Consider the following 16,353-nt stretch of genomic DNA (forward strand, 5'->3'; position numbering starts at 1 on the left):
AGACTTAAAATAAATTTCCTCTGAGTCAAACTGTTCATCTTCATATGCAACTGACTTACGTGTTAAAATGTTCTTTATATCATGACATATTTACAGACATTCAATATCACACATGTATTGTAATTATGTCAGTCCCGCATATATTGAAATCAGAAAATGAATTCATCAATATGCTAAAAAAACAAATGTCTTTTATGTGGGACACAACGTGAACTTGGCACTTAAAGATTATCTTTTCATAAACTTTGTATTTTCACTAAAAGACACCAGCAATGAGGCAAATATCCCCTTTTTTTGATTAAATTAAAGGTTAAGCAAATAAAAATAACACACTCATTGTCAGAGTTTCTGGAGACCACTGTGAGGCTTCTCTGGACTTGACTCATTTTTCTTTTTAAACAGATTTTTGAGCCTTAATGATTTTTTGCTCTTTTCTTTATCCTTGTGCCCCTCACAAGATGATGCAGGAGAAGGTAGCGTGGCCCTTGGTGGCTCCACTTCTTCCAGCAGTCTGCCCGGGGGAAAGTTTGGTGCTGAAGCAGAGATACCGGTCAAACTTGCTGCCATGGCGTTGCAGGACTTCTCAAGGATTCCATCATAAACAAGCTTACTCAAAGGGTCAATAGGGAAAAGGTCCGACGATGACTTCCACGGGCCAAGGGAGGTTATCATAAGGTCTGGCTGTCCACTTTGATTAAAAAACAAACTTGAATCAGAGGCCCTCAAATCCTCCCTAGACAATGACTGTGCAGGGACTTCCATTGAAGGATCAGCTCTCGTCCAAGATATTTTTCCTGTTGGATTATCCATCTCATGGTCATCTCTTGGCATTCTTGGTGTTCTTCTTTTTAAAGAGCCAGAGGACATCTCAAGTTCATCCTTAAGTATCTTTCTACTCGTCGATGGTTGTAAACCAAAATCTTGCTTCTCTGTAGAGGACGGGTAATCCAGAAAGGCTTCAGATTTCTCTGTGGGTACCATCCTCATCGATGCATTATCTGAACAATGATCCAGCTCATCTCTAGATGGCTTCCTTGCTGCTGTTATCGTGCTCCCAACCATTTGATCTGTTGTTAAGGCCCTCATAGGCGAATCAAGCTGGCCGTCTCCTTTATTCCATGGGAGCTTTCTAGAACTTGTGTCAAGAGATACTCCCATTGAATCTCTTGAAATTCTTTTTGATACTGAATCATATGGACGATCGGCATCATCTCGTATCGTCGTTCTTGTGGCACTGTCTATTGAGACTCCCATCATGTCTGCTGATAACTTTCTGGATGATACATCTGTTGGTTTTTCTATTTCATCCCAAAAAGGTTTCCTTGCATCCAGAGGTAAATCACTTCTTTCCCTGTATACATTTCTAGAAGCAGAGTCCATAAAGTCCCCTATTTTATCTCGTTCCACTTTCCAAGCAGGACATTCTGCATCCATCTCATTGGATAGCCCTTTCCTGATTGTGAGATTCACGGGAATTTCACTTTTCTCCTTGGATATCTTCCTGGATGTAGCCTCAATGAGAGACTCTTCTTTGGATATCTTCGTAGAGGGGGATTCCAAATCTGACATTTTGTGTTTTGGTATCTTCCTGAAAGAAACATCTGTAGAAGCTTCAAGCTCTTGGACATAACTTTTGCGAACAGGAGATTCAACAACAGTTTCTGCATCTTTAAACAAAATCGTTGTCATGGAGCTGTCTGAAAGCAGCTCAGCATCATCATGGCATAACTTTGAAGAGGATATGTCGACAGCGGAACAGGGGAATAGTTTGCTGTGAGGAGGGAATGTCTTATATTCTGAATCTGAAAACTTCTCTCCGGAGTCTCTGTAAGAATGAAAAAGGGAACATGGTACAGGGATGGATGAGGAAGGACAGAATCCCAAGATAAATGTCACAGATATTTATGAATCATAGTCATTTAAGGTGGGAGAACAAACTGAATACATACTGCTTCTTTAGCGTTTTCAAGAAGCGCCCTTCTTCCTCGTCAAAGCGCCGGTATGGGGCACGAATGGGGATAAGGAGGTCAGGGTCCGGTGAGATCATGCAAGTCTGTGGCTGAGCGATGATGCCAGGATGACGAGTTCGACATATCGTGGATCCCTTCGTTCGAGGAGAACGTGTCATGGATGGAACTGGAACCAAAGGAAGTGAAAAAGAAAAACTGAGGTTTGGGTTTTGGCTAAATTGTATTCATTTATTCCAATTAGTTGTAGATTCACATGTAATTTTATAAGAGCAACAAATAACTTTACATGACCTACATATACACATCATCATCATCACACACACGGGTTGAGTCTTCCCCTACTTGATATTTGATTACCCAGAATGGTTTCCATATCATCGTAGGAAGGGAAATTGTCCGACTTACTTCTTTACCTACTTCTGCAATTTCATTACCTTTCGGCACCCTGCTCTCCAATCCTTATCTGACTACTTCACTACACAATGTCTTGTCGCTTGATTTTCCATTTGGCTTGCCTGGCTCATGTTCAGCGACTTTATTCTGTTTTGCTTCTTTTCTTGTTTGTTGTCAATGAATGCAAGTTTATTTTATTTTGATACAGACCAAGACCACTGCTGTTTTATCCTGTTCGTGGTTGAGGAGAGGTTTTACACCTGCAATTTTGTTCCACATCAAGCTAAAAAAAAATCTAAGTTAAGTGTGAAAGTGACTCTGTCTACAATGACCATAGCACTGCAGTACTGAACTGAAGCTTGATCATTTGACTCACCAATAACATTAAATACACTTGCAGCATGTATTGACTGATAGATCTAATTAATATATGATAAGTGGAGAAACGCAAGACTTCTTTCCACTTGAAACATGAAGAGTCACTAAATGATTCAGTGGTTAAACATAAACAGAATGCCGTGGCCATGCCCCTCACCAGGTTTGACCCTGAATGGCCACTGATTGAACAAAATGAGGATCAAATGAATGCAGATCAAACACCAGTCATTCCTGTTACCGACCTGGCATCTGAGGTACGGCTGGAGATTCTTCTAGCAAATCCTCTCGAGATCCATGGACTGAACTATGACATGAGCAAGATGGCTGGGGCAATCGGGGCAACCCAAGAGATTCTGAGTAGAGCTGAGCAGTAAGTTTCGCCAGGCCTGGATTTCTAATTACGGGGAAGCCACAGAGGCGTTCGATTTGCTGCCAGCGATGAAGCCGCTCCCGTAGGCAGGCTGTTACCTCAGACAAGGCATTCCTTTGGGAGATGCAAACACCTTTATGACATGTGCTATAAATGACAGGTGCAAGCTGCACAATTAATGCTGCGGCTCACTTTGCCTCCAGGATCTTGTGGTCAACTTGGTCTAATGATGAGCTGTGAGCAACATGGAGCGTCCCGAGCACAGAACTTCTCTTCTTCTTTATCCTCTCTGCCTGAAAGGAAGCATCAGCATAGACCATTCGATTATAAATGTGTCACATTCATAAGCTTGTATATTGTAAGCATGTTTTTTTTTTTTTGCAGTTACTTGTGTATTTAGTGCAATCAACTAAATATCGATACGGTTCTGTCGCTTTGCCTTCCTCTTTCGTAGATTACCTCTTCTTTGGCACAGGCGAGCTGCAGTACAGCACTCTGCTTCTTGACATTGTAGTACTGGACCTCCACCTCGTGTGTTAGCTGTAGCCATTGCTGGAGGGCCTCTGAGACTGTCCAGCTAGCATACATATCCTTTTCCGCCTGCTTCAGCGCTCCCAAGACCTGAGGGCACAGCATCAGTCAATGTGTGTGGAGAATTTTTTTTTTGAAGTAAAATCTTTCTAGACTTTGTTACTAATCACTTTCCTTAAATCTTGCAAAATTCAAAAATCAATGTCTGAATTGCAAAAGTGCTTCGGAAGTTTCGCAGTTGCATCCTCTACTTTACACACCTGCTCCAACTCCTCTTCTGCATAGCGAAGGCGGCTGAGCTCACTGACAGCCCCCTGCCTCAGTCTGTGCAGACGGTTCGCCTCCTCCTGTGCCCCCATGATCTCATCTCTCATTTTATCCTCGAGATTCTGTTTCTCCTCTGCAACATTACGTTTTTCTTCCTGGGCTCGCTCCAGTCTGAGACATTGTAATATTTTAGCACGATCAAGTACAGAAAAGACCGTTAGTGAGAGACACTGAATACTCACTGCTCTTGCAGATCAATGAGGCTCTGTTCAGCCCCCTGCAGACTTTCCAAGTCTTTCATCATCTTGGCTATATGGACTTTACTGGTTTTGTTCTGGGCCTGGGCAAACCAGCAGCCTCCCACTCCCATCACCACTGATACAATTAGCAGTAGGTCCTTCAAATAGTTATGTGGGGGACCTGTGGTGGTATGGAAGGTCAAAGGGTCATTTAGGATCCAAACATACCCTTCAAAGGAGATGGATGTTATCTATGATATGTTAACTAAAGGCGGCAACTCAAGAGAGAAAGACAAGATTTGTAGTAGAAGGATAAAAGAACAGAGCATTTTATGCTTACACGCCTCTGAATCATCTTCAAAGTTATTTGGAAAGAACAAACAAACAAATGAAGAAATATCCTGTCATTCATCACAAACTTGTGAATCTTTGTTTTTTAATCGTCACAGTTCAGAAAGATGACATTCATTCAGTGGATTCCTCCTATTTTTATGATATAGCACCTGTTATGATTGTTGTCTTCACTAAAATGGAGGTATATTATTGGACAGGGACTTGACCAACGGTTTTATATCTAACAGTGAATGGATGGACGGACATTTGTTTCTATACACTGAGATTAAAGTATACTATATATTGTCTCGTTTATAACCATTGATGGCATCCAAAGCAAATAAACAAAAGCAACAATAGATGAACATAGACTATACTAAATACAATAATGGAAAAAATAATAATCCACATAGTTAATGAGTAGAAACAGTTACTCATATCTTACTTTCGGCCGAGGGTTGTAGAGTTATGCCAGATTTTCTACCTACTCATCGCCACCAGTTTGTCTGTTAGAGTTAAATTAATAGTGTCTCCATGTGGGTAGATAAAGTCTCATGTGCATGGGCACACTGACATGTTGCCCCTGTCCTTCATTAAACCAGGTCAAAGATACCCACGCAGATGATTTGTGTGTACTCCAGGTCATTGTTTCTGTTAAGAAGGAGCATTGAAATGCTTTTGATTTAGAATTATTGGATGAGTCTTGGTGATTCTGAGATGGTAAAGATTCTGATGCCGCTTCGCAGTAGATAACCGTATGTTCTGCTACTGTATACATGTTAGTGCAGACAGTTAAACTACCAGTACACAATGGAGCAAAAATGTTGAGAGAGGAAATTGTGTCTTACTCTCATTCCTGACCAATTCACCACCCTATTTATGCTGGCAACCCGAGACGAGTTGCAAACAGTGATGCCAAGTCCTTGTTAGCTTTTACCGAGGAGCAATAGGAAGCATCCTGACTGGGTCATTAAACTGCCCAGAGCCCCATTGCTCCTCATAACCCGAGCAGCCTGTTAGCTGTGTTGTTGTCTGGAAAAACATACAGAATTATTGGCTGCTGAACTATCAGACCACAGAGCAGTCCCCCCCCCCCCCCCCCCCTTTTAAACGAGTTTACATTTGTAACGAGATTATATTCATTCATTAGTTTATTAGGTTTTGTCTGATCACAGGAATCTATGACTCAAGTTTTGTATCTTGTTCTTACGTGTAGGCGGTCCAAACAGAACGACATCCAGAGCTTTGATGTTGAGCTTCTGCTTGTCTCTCTGGTCCTGAACCCTCAGATGGACACTCAGAAATGAAGGCTCATTAGCTGCAATCCTGCAGACAGATGTCATCGGTTGTTCAGTGTGTTGCTACAACGCTTCACAACAACTAACTCATTTCCACAAAGTGAGATGTGCAACGGCACACAAGAGAGTTTGTCTAGTTGTCTTCGGGTATCATCACTGGAGCTGCTTACCTTGGGAGTGTGTTTCCGTTGACCTTAAAATCTTTAAAATTTTTCTCATACTGAGGCAACTCGACAAACTCCTTCAGCCAGCGGAGCACGGAATCCTGAGTCCAATTATGTACTGACAAGTGAGAAAAGGAAAGAAGATGAAGTGGACTTTAAAATCTTTTGATATAAGCACACACACACACACACACACATATATACACACCTTCAGATGATTTCCAGCCTCTCCACAGCTCCTCAACTGTGATGTGCTGATCCTCTCTGTGCAGGTTGCTGTGTTTGTTGGTCTGTTGTTGTTTCATGTCTTCAATGATGAACTGCAAGGAAAGGATGGATTCAAAAAGAAGTTAGTATAAAAAAAAAAAAAGCAGCACATAGCATGAGCTGAGCACAAACTTGTCACATAGCTGTCCAACATAAATCTGGTAGGTGTTTTGGCATGGCATGTACTCGGATTTCAGTCTAAGAAAAGATTGATTGGCTCTTTAGAGACTGATCATATTTTGAATGTAAGCAGAAGTGTGCACAGCAAACTTCGGTGACTGTGAGAGTGTTTCTGTGTGTGTGTTTAGTGCTGTCTTGGAAAGTGTCCTTGGCAATAAACTGGGGCTTCATATGATGACTAAAGGAATGTAAAGGCAAATGCAACCCGAGGCCCGGGGTACTGTGTCGCAGAACTACATTTTAGATGTCATATGCATTCTAGAACTCTGGATTTATTACTATTGCCCCATATAACTAGATACGCTTGAAATATGTTGTTTTGCCGATTGTGTTTCATCACTGAGGCAAGCATCTTTTAAAGTTTGTTCTGTGACAGTTGGAGAAAATCAGTGTAAGGGAACCTGCGTTTGCTTTCCCTGCTCCGTCTTTCGCATCCAATAACGTACTTGCCCAAGGATTTACAGAACATAGGAAATCAGGTAAACATTTCACAAAGAATTAATTGTATACCTCTACACTCTCCTCCACCTCAATCCCACCATCTTGGTCATCGTCCATCATCTGATGGATGCTCCGCAGGGCCTCTAGGCTGTAGCGGTCCGCCTCGCTCGTACATGGTGGAGACACCGCCATACAGGGGTCTACATTGTTTAGGAAGGAAATGACATAGCAATTATTATTTCCCTGAATCTATCCATGGAGCAACTTCCAGTCGTTCACCTATAAGTCACTGTTCACTGTTCTTGTTAACACACATGCAAAGATCAAATTTATGCTGCTGAGCCTCAGATAATTTTAATCTGCTTTTAATAACAATAAAGTTAGGGCCCGCAATTATTTATTATTTATTAGATTGCTTATCTTTAAAAATTACAATTACATTACAATATTTACATAAACATCTGTGTACCATATGAACAATAATAATTCCTTTTACTGAATTTGAGAAGAGGCTATGGAAACAGCTGTTGGAATTAGGCTTTCAATTGTGTAGTATGTTCCATACAAAGACAAATGCGTGACAGATGACGTGGTTTTCTGTAAATGCTACACTGAGTCAGAGCCCAATTTTGTCCTAGTGACTCTAGAGTTTGATGATGAAGGGATTATAGGTCAAAGTTCTAAAACCCTCTTTAAAAACAAGTTCCAGTAACTCCCCCTCACCACACACACACACACACACACAGAGAGAGACACACAATTCATATAATGATAAAGAACAATAAACACTCAAATAGATAGAGTTGTCTCACAAAGTTGTCTCAGGCAATTTTAAATGATTTGGAGGGACAGATGTCTGGCTAAAATGATGCGAGTATACTTTGGTCAAATGCAAATGTATTTTACTTTCATGCATTGATTTAAAATTCTTCTATGTTTACTGAGTTGTATATTTTTTTATATAATTGCTACAAGTCTTGGCCAGGACTCAAATATAGAAGAGATTTTACATTCTGGTAAAATAAAGATGAGATAAAATCAAGATTTTTTTTTAAAATAAAAATATTGGCATGAATTTCAAAAACCAACAGTATTTTTTTTAACTGAGATAAATACATCTAATAAAAGTCGGAACAGGACCACAGAAGGATGCTGTTGCAAAATAAAAAATAATCAAATGAACGTACTGAATTAAAAATGTTAATATAATTCATTGTTTATCTGATTATGTATAGACAAAAGCCGCTCTTTCTTTTCAGGATAATTACTGGAAAATATATGACCTCCTTTTTTTTCAAATGAATATTCAGTAACCTGAAATATGACACCTTTCAGAACATATCATCTCACTTCACACTGACAGGAGATGTAAGCGTAGAAGAGAGGCGATGTGGCTCTTGCTTGTTGATGAAACCTGTAGTTAAACAGTGAGGAAACTTCTCAGTTGGGTGGGATATCAAATATCAGACATGCCTGCAGAGGCCTTCTGGATAGAGGCGCGTGTTTGTGAGTTAACACCAGTGTATTACTGGTGTCCTTGAAGGACAATATTATGATCTTTCCACAGGACAGGTGAACTGAAGACATTGAAATCCTCTGGAGCATTAGAACAATTTTGCAATCCTCTGTCAAAATAAATACATAATAAAACTTGTTGAAGTTGTACAGCTTTAAGCATCTTGGTACATTGTTAAAGAAAACGTGGCCTCACAATGAAATTATTTTAGTGCGGATGAGGAGAGGAGTCTCTTTTTGACGACATGTAAGAAGCAACATTCATAAATGAGCATCAGGATGGCTTATAGGGGATTCTGTCAATTATAATACAAAACACTTTTTTACTTTTGAACGTTTCTATCTAGGCCTACTTCGCCCAAAGTAGAGTAGATGTTTTATTAGAAAACCAAATGAGAATAATTTACATTAAAACCATCATAAAAAAAAACATTCATTGATTCGTTTGGAAAACAACTTTGCAGACATACACAGGACAGGAATTATCTATGACGCCAGAGTCAATAACATTCGATACGTATTGGCGTCTATGTGACGCGCATCATGTGTGAAAGCTGATTTTGAGATTCCCAATTCAACGAATACCTGTTGGCTCGGAAGCTCCGCCCTCACCAGGTGAAGCCTGGAGGTCCGCGGCGGCCACAAGGAGCGCAGCACGGAGGACCAAAAACATCAGAGAAGACCGGGGGGACATTTCCGATGGGAGATCAGTGTTGTCGAAAACTCTTCAAATTCGATGGAGAAGAAACACGCGGGGTAATCACCCCCCCCCCCCTCCCGCCGTTTAGGAGGCGCCGGTGTCAGCCGATCTGTTGCTATTAATGGTGCAGCCAAAAAAAAAAAATCTAGCAATTCTTTCCAGAGATTGGAAAGGATGTAAATGAAAGCGCACAAAACGTTCCAAAACGTCAATACAGTTTGAAGTATTATTTTTTTTTTTCCCTCCCCCAAAGTCATTCAAATACGAGCGACGTGCGTAAAAATACTCCAGAAGTTGGCAGAGAGCTATGAATCCATACTGGAACAGGAAAAAGTCCGAATGAAGGGAGCTGCTCCGTCATGAATGAAATCCATTGCTATTAACCATAAATACAAATCTGGCAGCATTTGAGGGCGCGTGAAAACACCTTTTAAATGCTCCGCTTGCAGACAGCTGCGTTCTCGACGCGCACTTCTGCCTCGTCCAGCTGGAGTCTGTGCGCCCTCCTCGCTTCTGCTTCTCCCGTGGAGACGCTCTTCCTCGGACTTCTCTCTCTCTGCCAACAACCCCCCCCAACACGTTCTTATGTTTCCTCGCCCAATGCCCAACCCAGCACATGGAGATCACGCATTCCAGTTGTCTGCAGACTTGATCCGTGACCTCGATGCGCATGCGTTTGGTCAAAGCTCCAGCGACGCGCAACTCCCAACAAATAAATCGAATGATTTACTCTGGTTTTTACAGCTTTAAGGTAAAGTTAGGGTGTTACGAATGCAAGCACTTACACGGCAACAGAGTGTCAGATGTCCTTCCAGCAGTTCTGTTGCCAGTTTAAAAATAGTGGGGGCAGTTTTGACCTCTACCCTGTGGAGCCCGCCCAAGGCGGTATATTTTATGACTTCATTCCTCCATCACTGCAGAAAAATGTTGGCATACAAGAAGTGTGTCTTGAGCACGCTGTTTTGACCAAAGTGATATGTTTACCTAAATCAAACTGATCATGTATTAGTTTGAGAATAGGTAAAAAAAAAAAAAAAAATACTGTTCAGATGGAATACCATGGTACAAGCAGATGTCACTTGTCAAATTGGAAATGAGGTCAGCGATCGATGTGATTTAAAGATTTGCAGTCAAAGGCAAGATCAATCTTTGAAGTATTTTGCAAAGTTCAGATACTTCTCTGTAGTAGTTTTTAGGGCAACATAACTCAAATGGCATAATGCCATCCCTTACCACCATACAAGGCAAATCGGTGCTACATTTTGTAAGTAGAGGATGAACAATGCAGAAATATAAATCCACAAACCACAGGAGATTTTTCTGAATTAGTTCTCTTGCATTTTCTCTCACTCTGAACATGGCATTAGCTGTAATTCATGTAAACATCATCCTGAAACTTTTTAAAAGATTCCGTAAAATACACAGAAGCACTGTGTAGCTATGGTTACAGAGACACTGACTGCATGGAGACGTGCGCTCCTGGACTAGAAGACAGGAGGCCTACATTTCCCAGAATACATGACATTGGGGTTGGGAAATTTAACATTTCCACAATTGAAATACAGGATAGTGGAGCCTGCAGTAATGACAGGTGATTATAAATGTGGAAATCTAGGTTAAAAACACAGACGAAAGCTCGAGAAAGAAACTATTAATAGAGACAAAAATCCATTTGCACCTCGACCACTCAAACTCAGCCACATAACAAATTATATTTGGTAAGAAAAATGAATTTGCTATGCAGAATCTTACAAAAAAAATTACAAAAAAATTAAAATATACCTTGGCAAAAGCTCATAAAATATAATATGAACAAAATAATACAACAGTATTCCTTGGTTTGTAAAAAATTACTGACACATTTTCCCTTCCACGCAGTAGATAAATCAACAGCCTTTTCATACAAACATGACGTTAGTATAGAGAAAATTGCTTCCAAAATCAAAGGCATGAAAGAACAACAAAGTTCTTCTACAAAAAGGCAGATCCGGTCCTTGTTTAGTCCTGAATCCCAAAGGTCCGTTCAGGGAGACTTTTTCCACCAGAAAACACAAGAGGGCGCTAAGAGATGATTTAGTCACCCTCCCAGCATTTCCCCACCAACTCTCTTCAGAATTCTTCATGATCGGTTGGTCTCTGCTGAAGGCTTTCTGAGTCAAAAGTACACACATTTCCTCACCGAATCATACAACGCACAAATACAAACAACAATCAACACACACACACACACACACACACAAAGACAAAGCACGCCTATGATGGCACAGACACGCCTGAGTCAGTACCATTGTAAACACCGTGGCTGTCTACAAGTCCCCCCAGAGACGATGACGAGCAGGTGCTGTGCGACCGCAGAATGGTCCCGGTGGCGCTGCAGTGGGGTCGAGGCCCCGGCTCAGGGGTGTAGGTGAAGGTAAGCGCGGTGGAGTAAATAATTCCATCATTGCGAACCAGGGTGACGGGAACCTGCACCGGCTGCCGCACCCAACGCCAGCCCTCCCTGAAGACAGAGATGTCTGGCACCACGCAGAGGACACTCTCTCCACACCTAAGTGGGCAGAGGGATGAGAAAAGTCACGATGTCCACGTGCGTTCATACGGATATACACATCTCACCTGTACATGGTGTCCGCCTCCACATCCCCAAACCACACTCTGAGGTTCGGGGTGAAGTTTTGTCCAGTCAGCTCCAGCATTGCCACGTCTCCTCCACCATTTAGCTTCACAAAGACAGGGGGAAAAAAATGTTTTTTTTTTATTTATTCATGAGGTCACTAGAAGCAAACTTCATATCCATATCCCTCTGACACAAACGCCCATTTGGGTAAGATAACGCTCTTTTCATAAAACAACAGTGGAGAGACAGACAAACATACCAGAGCCTGTCATGTTTATGGGCTAAACAATGCAGAGCAAGCACTTTGACAACAGAAAAGGACTGTGCGCCACATACCTGCAGAGTTTCCACCACAGGCACAGGTGTGACAGGCGAGTGGACAGGACCCATACCCTCGTAAAAGGTGTATTCTGCCTTGTCAGTGCTGATGATTGTCCAAGAAGCCCCATCATTAATAATCTGCTTGTTAGTCTCTTTGGAAAATGGTGGGGCCTGCATAAAAACAACAACAACAAACATTTATACCTGAAAGGAAAAACACGGCGTAAACAAGACACCACTGGTTCAGCTAGGAGGTGTACCCCCCCCCCCCCCCGCCAGGTAACTTTGGACGGCTGGATCAGCACCAAACTCCCCCAGTACAAAAGATGAGATTTATTTTTACAAGATCTAGGATACAAGCAGCTGAATTAAGATAACCGTGTGGTTCCCCCCACCTGGAACTGGATGATCCTTTCCTGCGACAGACAGAGATACATCCTGTCTGTATCTTTCAGGTAGAAGCAACACTTGTGAAGCTGGGACACCGGGTCGTCTGCATCCAGCAACGTAGCCTGCTTATCTACTTTGCGGATGACCTAAGGAATTGAAGCAAGCATATCCATAATAAATACAGACGAGAACTGATGCAAATGAACACAACAACACATTTGAACATCCACAATCTTAATTATTAGTGGATCATCATTCTCTCTTTCTTCTGACACAAGGTGGTTCACAATGTTGCTGCTTCCGTCAGACTCAAACCCACATGGCCGATCCAGGTGGGATGTGAGGAGAATTATTTTAGTCATCCGAGTTAAACTGTTGGGCCCTTTTATATAAGATCCACCTTTTACTTCCTATGCTTGGGGATCGTGACGAGGATAATGCGACGATCCCATCGGCTACTCGTCAGGATGAGAATCTTCATCTCTGAAAGACTGCACATTCAGTGGATTGCATTTCACAGAGATCACTCCTCTTCACCACTTAGAGCTTGGCTCGCAGACATGGCGGACAGGCGGGGCAGCGCGAGCACTAGTCAAAGACCATCTGTCTCCTTACAAGACAAAAGCTACTGTTAAACACGCCATATGCCGGATGGAGGTGCACCTGGCTTTGAAAGATGATTATGAGCCGTACCGCAGCTTCACCATATTTTTTTTTTTTAACTTGCTATCATTTTGGTTTATCTTGGTTTTATCTGACCAAAGAATTTTCTTCCAGAACTGTGCTGGCTTTTATTTTTAGATTTTCTTTTTAGCAAAGTCTAATCCAGTCTTTCTCTGCATTCACTCTCTTGCAGTATTTTCTTCATGGCAGACTTGGGCAATGACTAGTCTACCTCCTGAAGACTGTTTTAACTTGGCCAGCTATTGTGAAGGGGTTTCTCTTCAACATGGAAATGATTCTGAAATCATCCACCACTCCATTGTCTCCTGTGTACATCCAGGTATTTTTGTTCACTAAGGCTTTCTTTCTTTCTCAGGATGTATTAAACTGTAGATTTCGCCATTCCTAATATTGCAGCAATTCTGTGGATGTTTTTGTCCTTTCTGTTTTCACATCTTAATGGTGGCGTGTTTCACCTGCACAGTGAGCTCCTTTGACCTCCAGGCTTAATAAGCATATGCTTAATAGGTACCGTAACCATTTAAAAGGAATTGCCCACAACTGCCCATGAAATGACCTTTGAGTCAATTGTCCAATTACTTTTGGTCCCTTTTAAAATAGGGTGGCACACATTAGGGAGCTGCAACTCCAGACCCTTCATCCAATATGAATGTGGATAAATGGAAGCTGGGAATCTGCACTATGTCCATTATATAACTACTGTATATAAGGGACATAATTAAAAACTTGTCAGTGTCCAAATATAGGTAGACCTAACTGAATAATAATTTCGACTCGGATGGGTCTATTTTTGAGTCGGACCGATCGAGCTAAAAGGAGCTGACACAGATTCAAGCATACCAGTCTTGGCAGGGCCATGCCAGTAACAGAACAGACCAGTTTAACTGTATGGCCATAATGGATGTAGCCATCTCTCACAGCAAACTCCTCCCCTTCAGACTCGTCATCATCCACTAAATGAAATGAACACAAAATTTGACACACATTCAGACATGTGTGGTTTTAATGGTAAGAACAAATGAGCATAGAAGTGCATGCGACTTACAGAGGTGGATGTAGAAGGCCCCCCACTGTTGGGAGCTGGCAAGAAAGTTCCCCCCCTCCACATGAAGATACCTGGTACTCACTGTCTGGGAACGCAGACGATTAAACAACGCCACCTTAGTCCCTGAAGCTATGCACACTGGAGAGAGAGACGAAGACAGAAACAATTTATGTATTTATGCAAATGAGCAAATGTCTGTTACTTAAAGCAAACTTATTAAATAAGCTTTTTGTGGAATGGAATAGTCCCTTGGTGTTCGTGTGCGTGACTCACAATCTGCATTTTTCAAGGATTGCTTCTTCTTGGAGGGCTTGGAGATAACCTTGATCCTCTTGCTGAGGAAGAGTCCTATGCTGGCGCTGTTCCCGTACAACATCTTCACAGTCAGCATGAAGTGCTTCCTTTTGTCTGAGTCGCTGATATACAGTGTCTTCGCTGCGCAGAAGTGCTAAAGGGCAGTGAGAAGACAGGTTGGGGGATTTTTGTGCGGGTCACAAAAAAAAAAATCACTTTGGTCTTATGTCCTTTTTTTTTTTTTTTTATTGCCACGGTGCAATACAAACACACGAGAACGAGTAAGAACGCCGGTTACAGTGTCTACACGGTGGACGGGGTTTCTCAGGGACGAACGGATGATATGCTCAGACCGTAAAAAAAAGCAAAGCAGAAGCGCATTTCATGCTGTGGTTACTTTGCGATGCATGAGATGAATTCCCCACCTTTCCCTCCAAATTGAGTTGTTGCATCTCCTGCTCACTGTTGCCGATTCCGATAAAGGCACACGGCTGAGCCTCCTGCTCTGTGCAGCCCTCCTTCTCCATCGTCTCCAGTTTCTTCTGCCAGCCACTGCCCATCAGATACACACACGGTGGAGGGCAGAAAAACCTAACAAAGAGAGGTCATAATTACTTTTGCTTTGATTTCTCATTAGACACATGAACTTTTAAAGCACTGAATAGTTCCACAAACCTTTTCTCATTGCCGTATGACTTCTGCGCAACCTTTGCATGGAGTATAAGCACCGTTTGATCGTCCTTCCCTTTCAAGTAACTCCTCATAGCCTCCCTGGAATGTTGAGGACACACGCGTTAACATACTGACCACGCCACAGTGCTGCACATCGTTCCAGCATCGACTTTAAACGACAGGTTGCTTTTGGATTTAGCTTCCTTCTCTCACTCAAAGGCTGTCAGCTGTTCGCACAGCAAAGTGGTCTCTCTCTCTCTACCTTGTCAAGCGCTGAGGCTGAGGCCGCTCATCGAACTTCCTGCAAGAAAACACAAACAACAGGGTGCAAGTTGTTCGTGCATTATTCCGTGCTGAGGCGATGGAGCAGAAAGCAAGTGGTTGGAGAAAAAAAAAGTAATGCAGGGAGCACTGACGCAATCCTGTTGTGTTACGCGCTAAAAAAGGCTTTGCATGTATACAACATTGTAATAAAGATTGTTACAGTGTTATGAGCACAAAATACTTTACTGATGTGTCACAGATACTTTTTAATGAGGGGGAAAAAAAGTGCATGATACTTTACGTTAATTGATTTAAATATATAATATAATATCAAAAGTATTCTTCTACTTTAAGGAACTGATATACCGAACTGCATCAGTTTAGTAGTAGTTTTAGTTTACTTCATTGCAACTTTGCTGCAATTCTAACAAAACCGAAACGCCGGCGTTAGTTCAGAGTGAAAACTGTTCTAAACCTTCCCAGGTATTATGAGACAGGATCATTTTTGACCGACAAATCAACAAATGGCAGAGAAAATGAAAATGAGGGCTGGAACGACGAGCACTCCGGCGCTACGGACCCCGCGTCAAGCCGCACGTCAAGTTAGCACCCGGGCGGGCTAAGATGACTGAGGGACAAGGCAACAGCAAACACCCACATACGCCAGACGAGAGCCCCCCCCCCCCCCCAAAAAAAAAAACTTGCACAAGAAAGTCCATCGCAACGGAACAAAACTTTCATTTTCAGTAGCGCTACACTTTGAATTTGGCCACTCACCCCGTAACAACGGGCGCCATCTTCCAAATAAGTAAGTTCAACAATCGCGAGATCCCTCCTTCCAGCAGCAGCAGCAAGCCCTCAGCGAAGGCAGCGGCACAGCATGCGAGCCAGACGGGAAGGAAGCAGTGGCGGTGGCGGAGGAAGAGTGGAGTGGGTGTGGGGAATGACGGGATAAAGGGGGGGTAGAGGAGGGGGGGGGGGCGGACGCCAAAACAACAGGCGTGGGAAACTTACAAAGTC

General features: G+C 42.3%; 2 protein-coding genes across 2 annotated transcripts; both read right to left on the reverse strand.

Moving 5' to 3' along the window:
• Positions 1–282: 282 nt before the first annotated feature.
• On the reverse strand, positions 283–7,029 carry LOC137906469 (stromal interaction molecule 2-like). Its single transcript, XM_068750740.1, has 11 exons — positions 6,901–7,029; positions 6,152–6,263; positions 5,950–6,061; positions 5,692–5,807; positions 4,152–4,329; positions 3,903–4,080; positions 3,571–3,732; positions 3,304–3,404; positions 2,984–3,225; positions 1,950–2,136; positions 283–1,825 (listed from the first exon to the last, which is right to left on the reverse strand). The coding sequence occupies exons 1-11, from the start codon at positions 7,021–7,023 to the stop codon at positions 340–342; spliced, it is 2,997 nt and encodes a 998-aa protein (XP_068606841.1). The 5' UTR covers positions 7,024–7,029; the 3' UTR covers positions 283–339.
• A 4,270-nt stretch (positions 7,030–11,299) lies between these two features.
• LOC137906589 (recombining binding protein suppressor of hairless-like) lies at positions 11,300–16,223 on the reverse strand. Its single transcript, XM_068750876.1, has 11 exons — positions 16,111–16,223; positions 15,332–15,370; positions 15,073–15,168; positions 14,823–14,988; positions 14,377–14,551; positions 14,104–14,241; positions 13,899–14,011; positions 12,380–12,520; positions 12,000–12,155; positions 11,663–11,766; positions 11,300–11,594 (listed from the first exon to the last, which is right to left on the reverse strand). Exons 1-11 carry the CDS (start codon positions 16,128–16,130, stop codon positions 11,300–11,302), a joined length of 1,443 nt encoding a protein of 480 aa, XP_068606977.1. The 5' UTR covers positions 16,131–16,223.
• Positions 16,224–16,353: the final 130 nt, after the last annotated feature.

The sequence above is a fragment of the Brachionichthys hirsutus genome, chromosome 17 (assembly GCF_040956055.1).
Source record: "Brachionichthys hirsutus isolate HB-005 chromosome 17, CSIRO-AGI_Bhir_v1, whole genome shotgun sequence".
Lineage (NCBI taxonomy): Eukaryota > Metazoa > Chordata > Actinopteri > Lophiiformes > Brachionichthyidae > Brachionichthys > Brachionichthys hirsutus.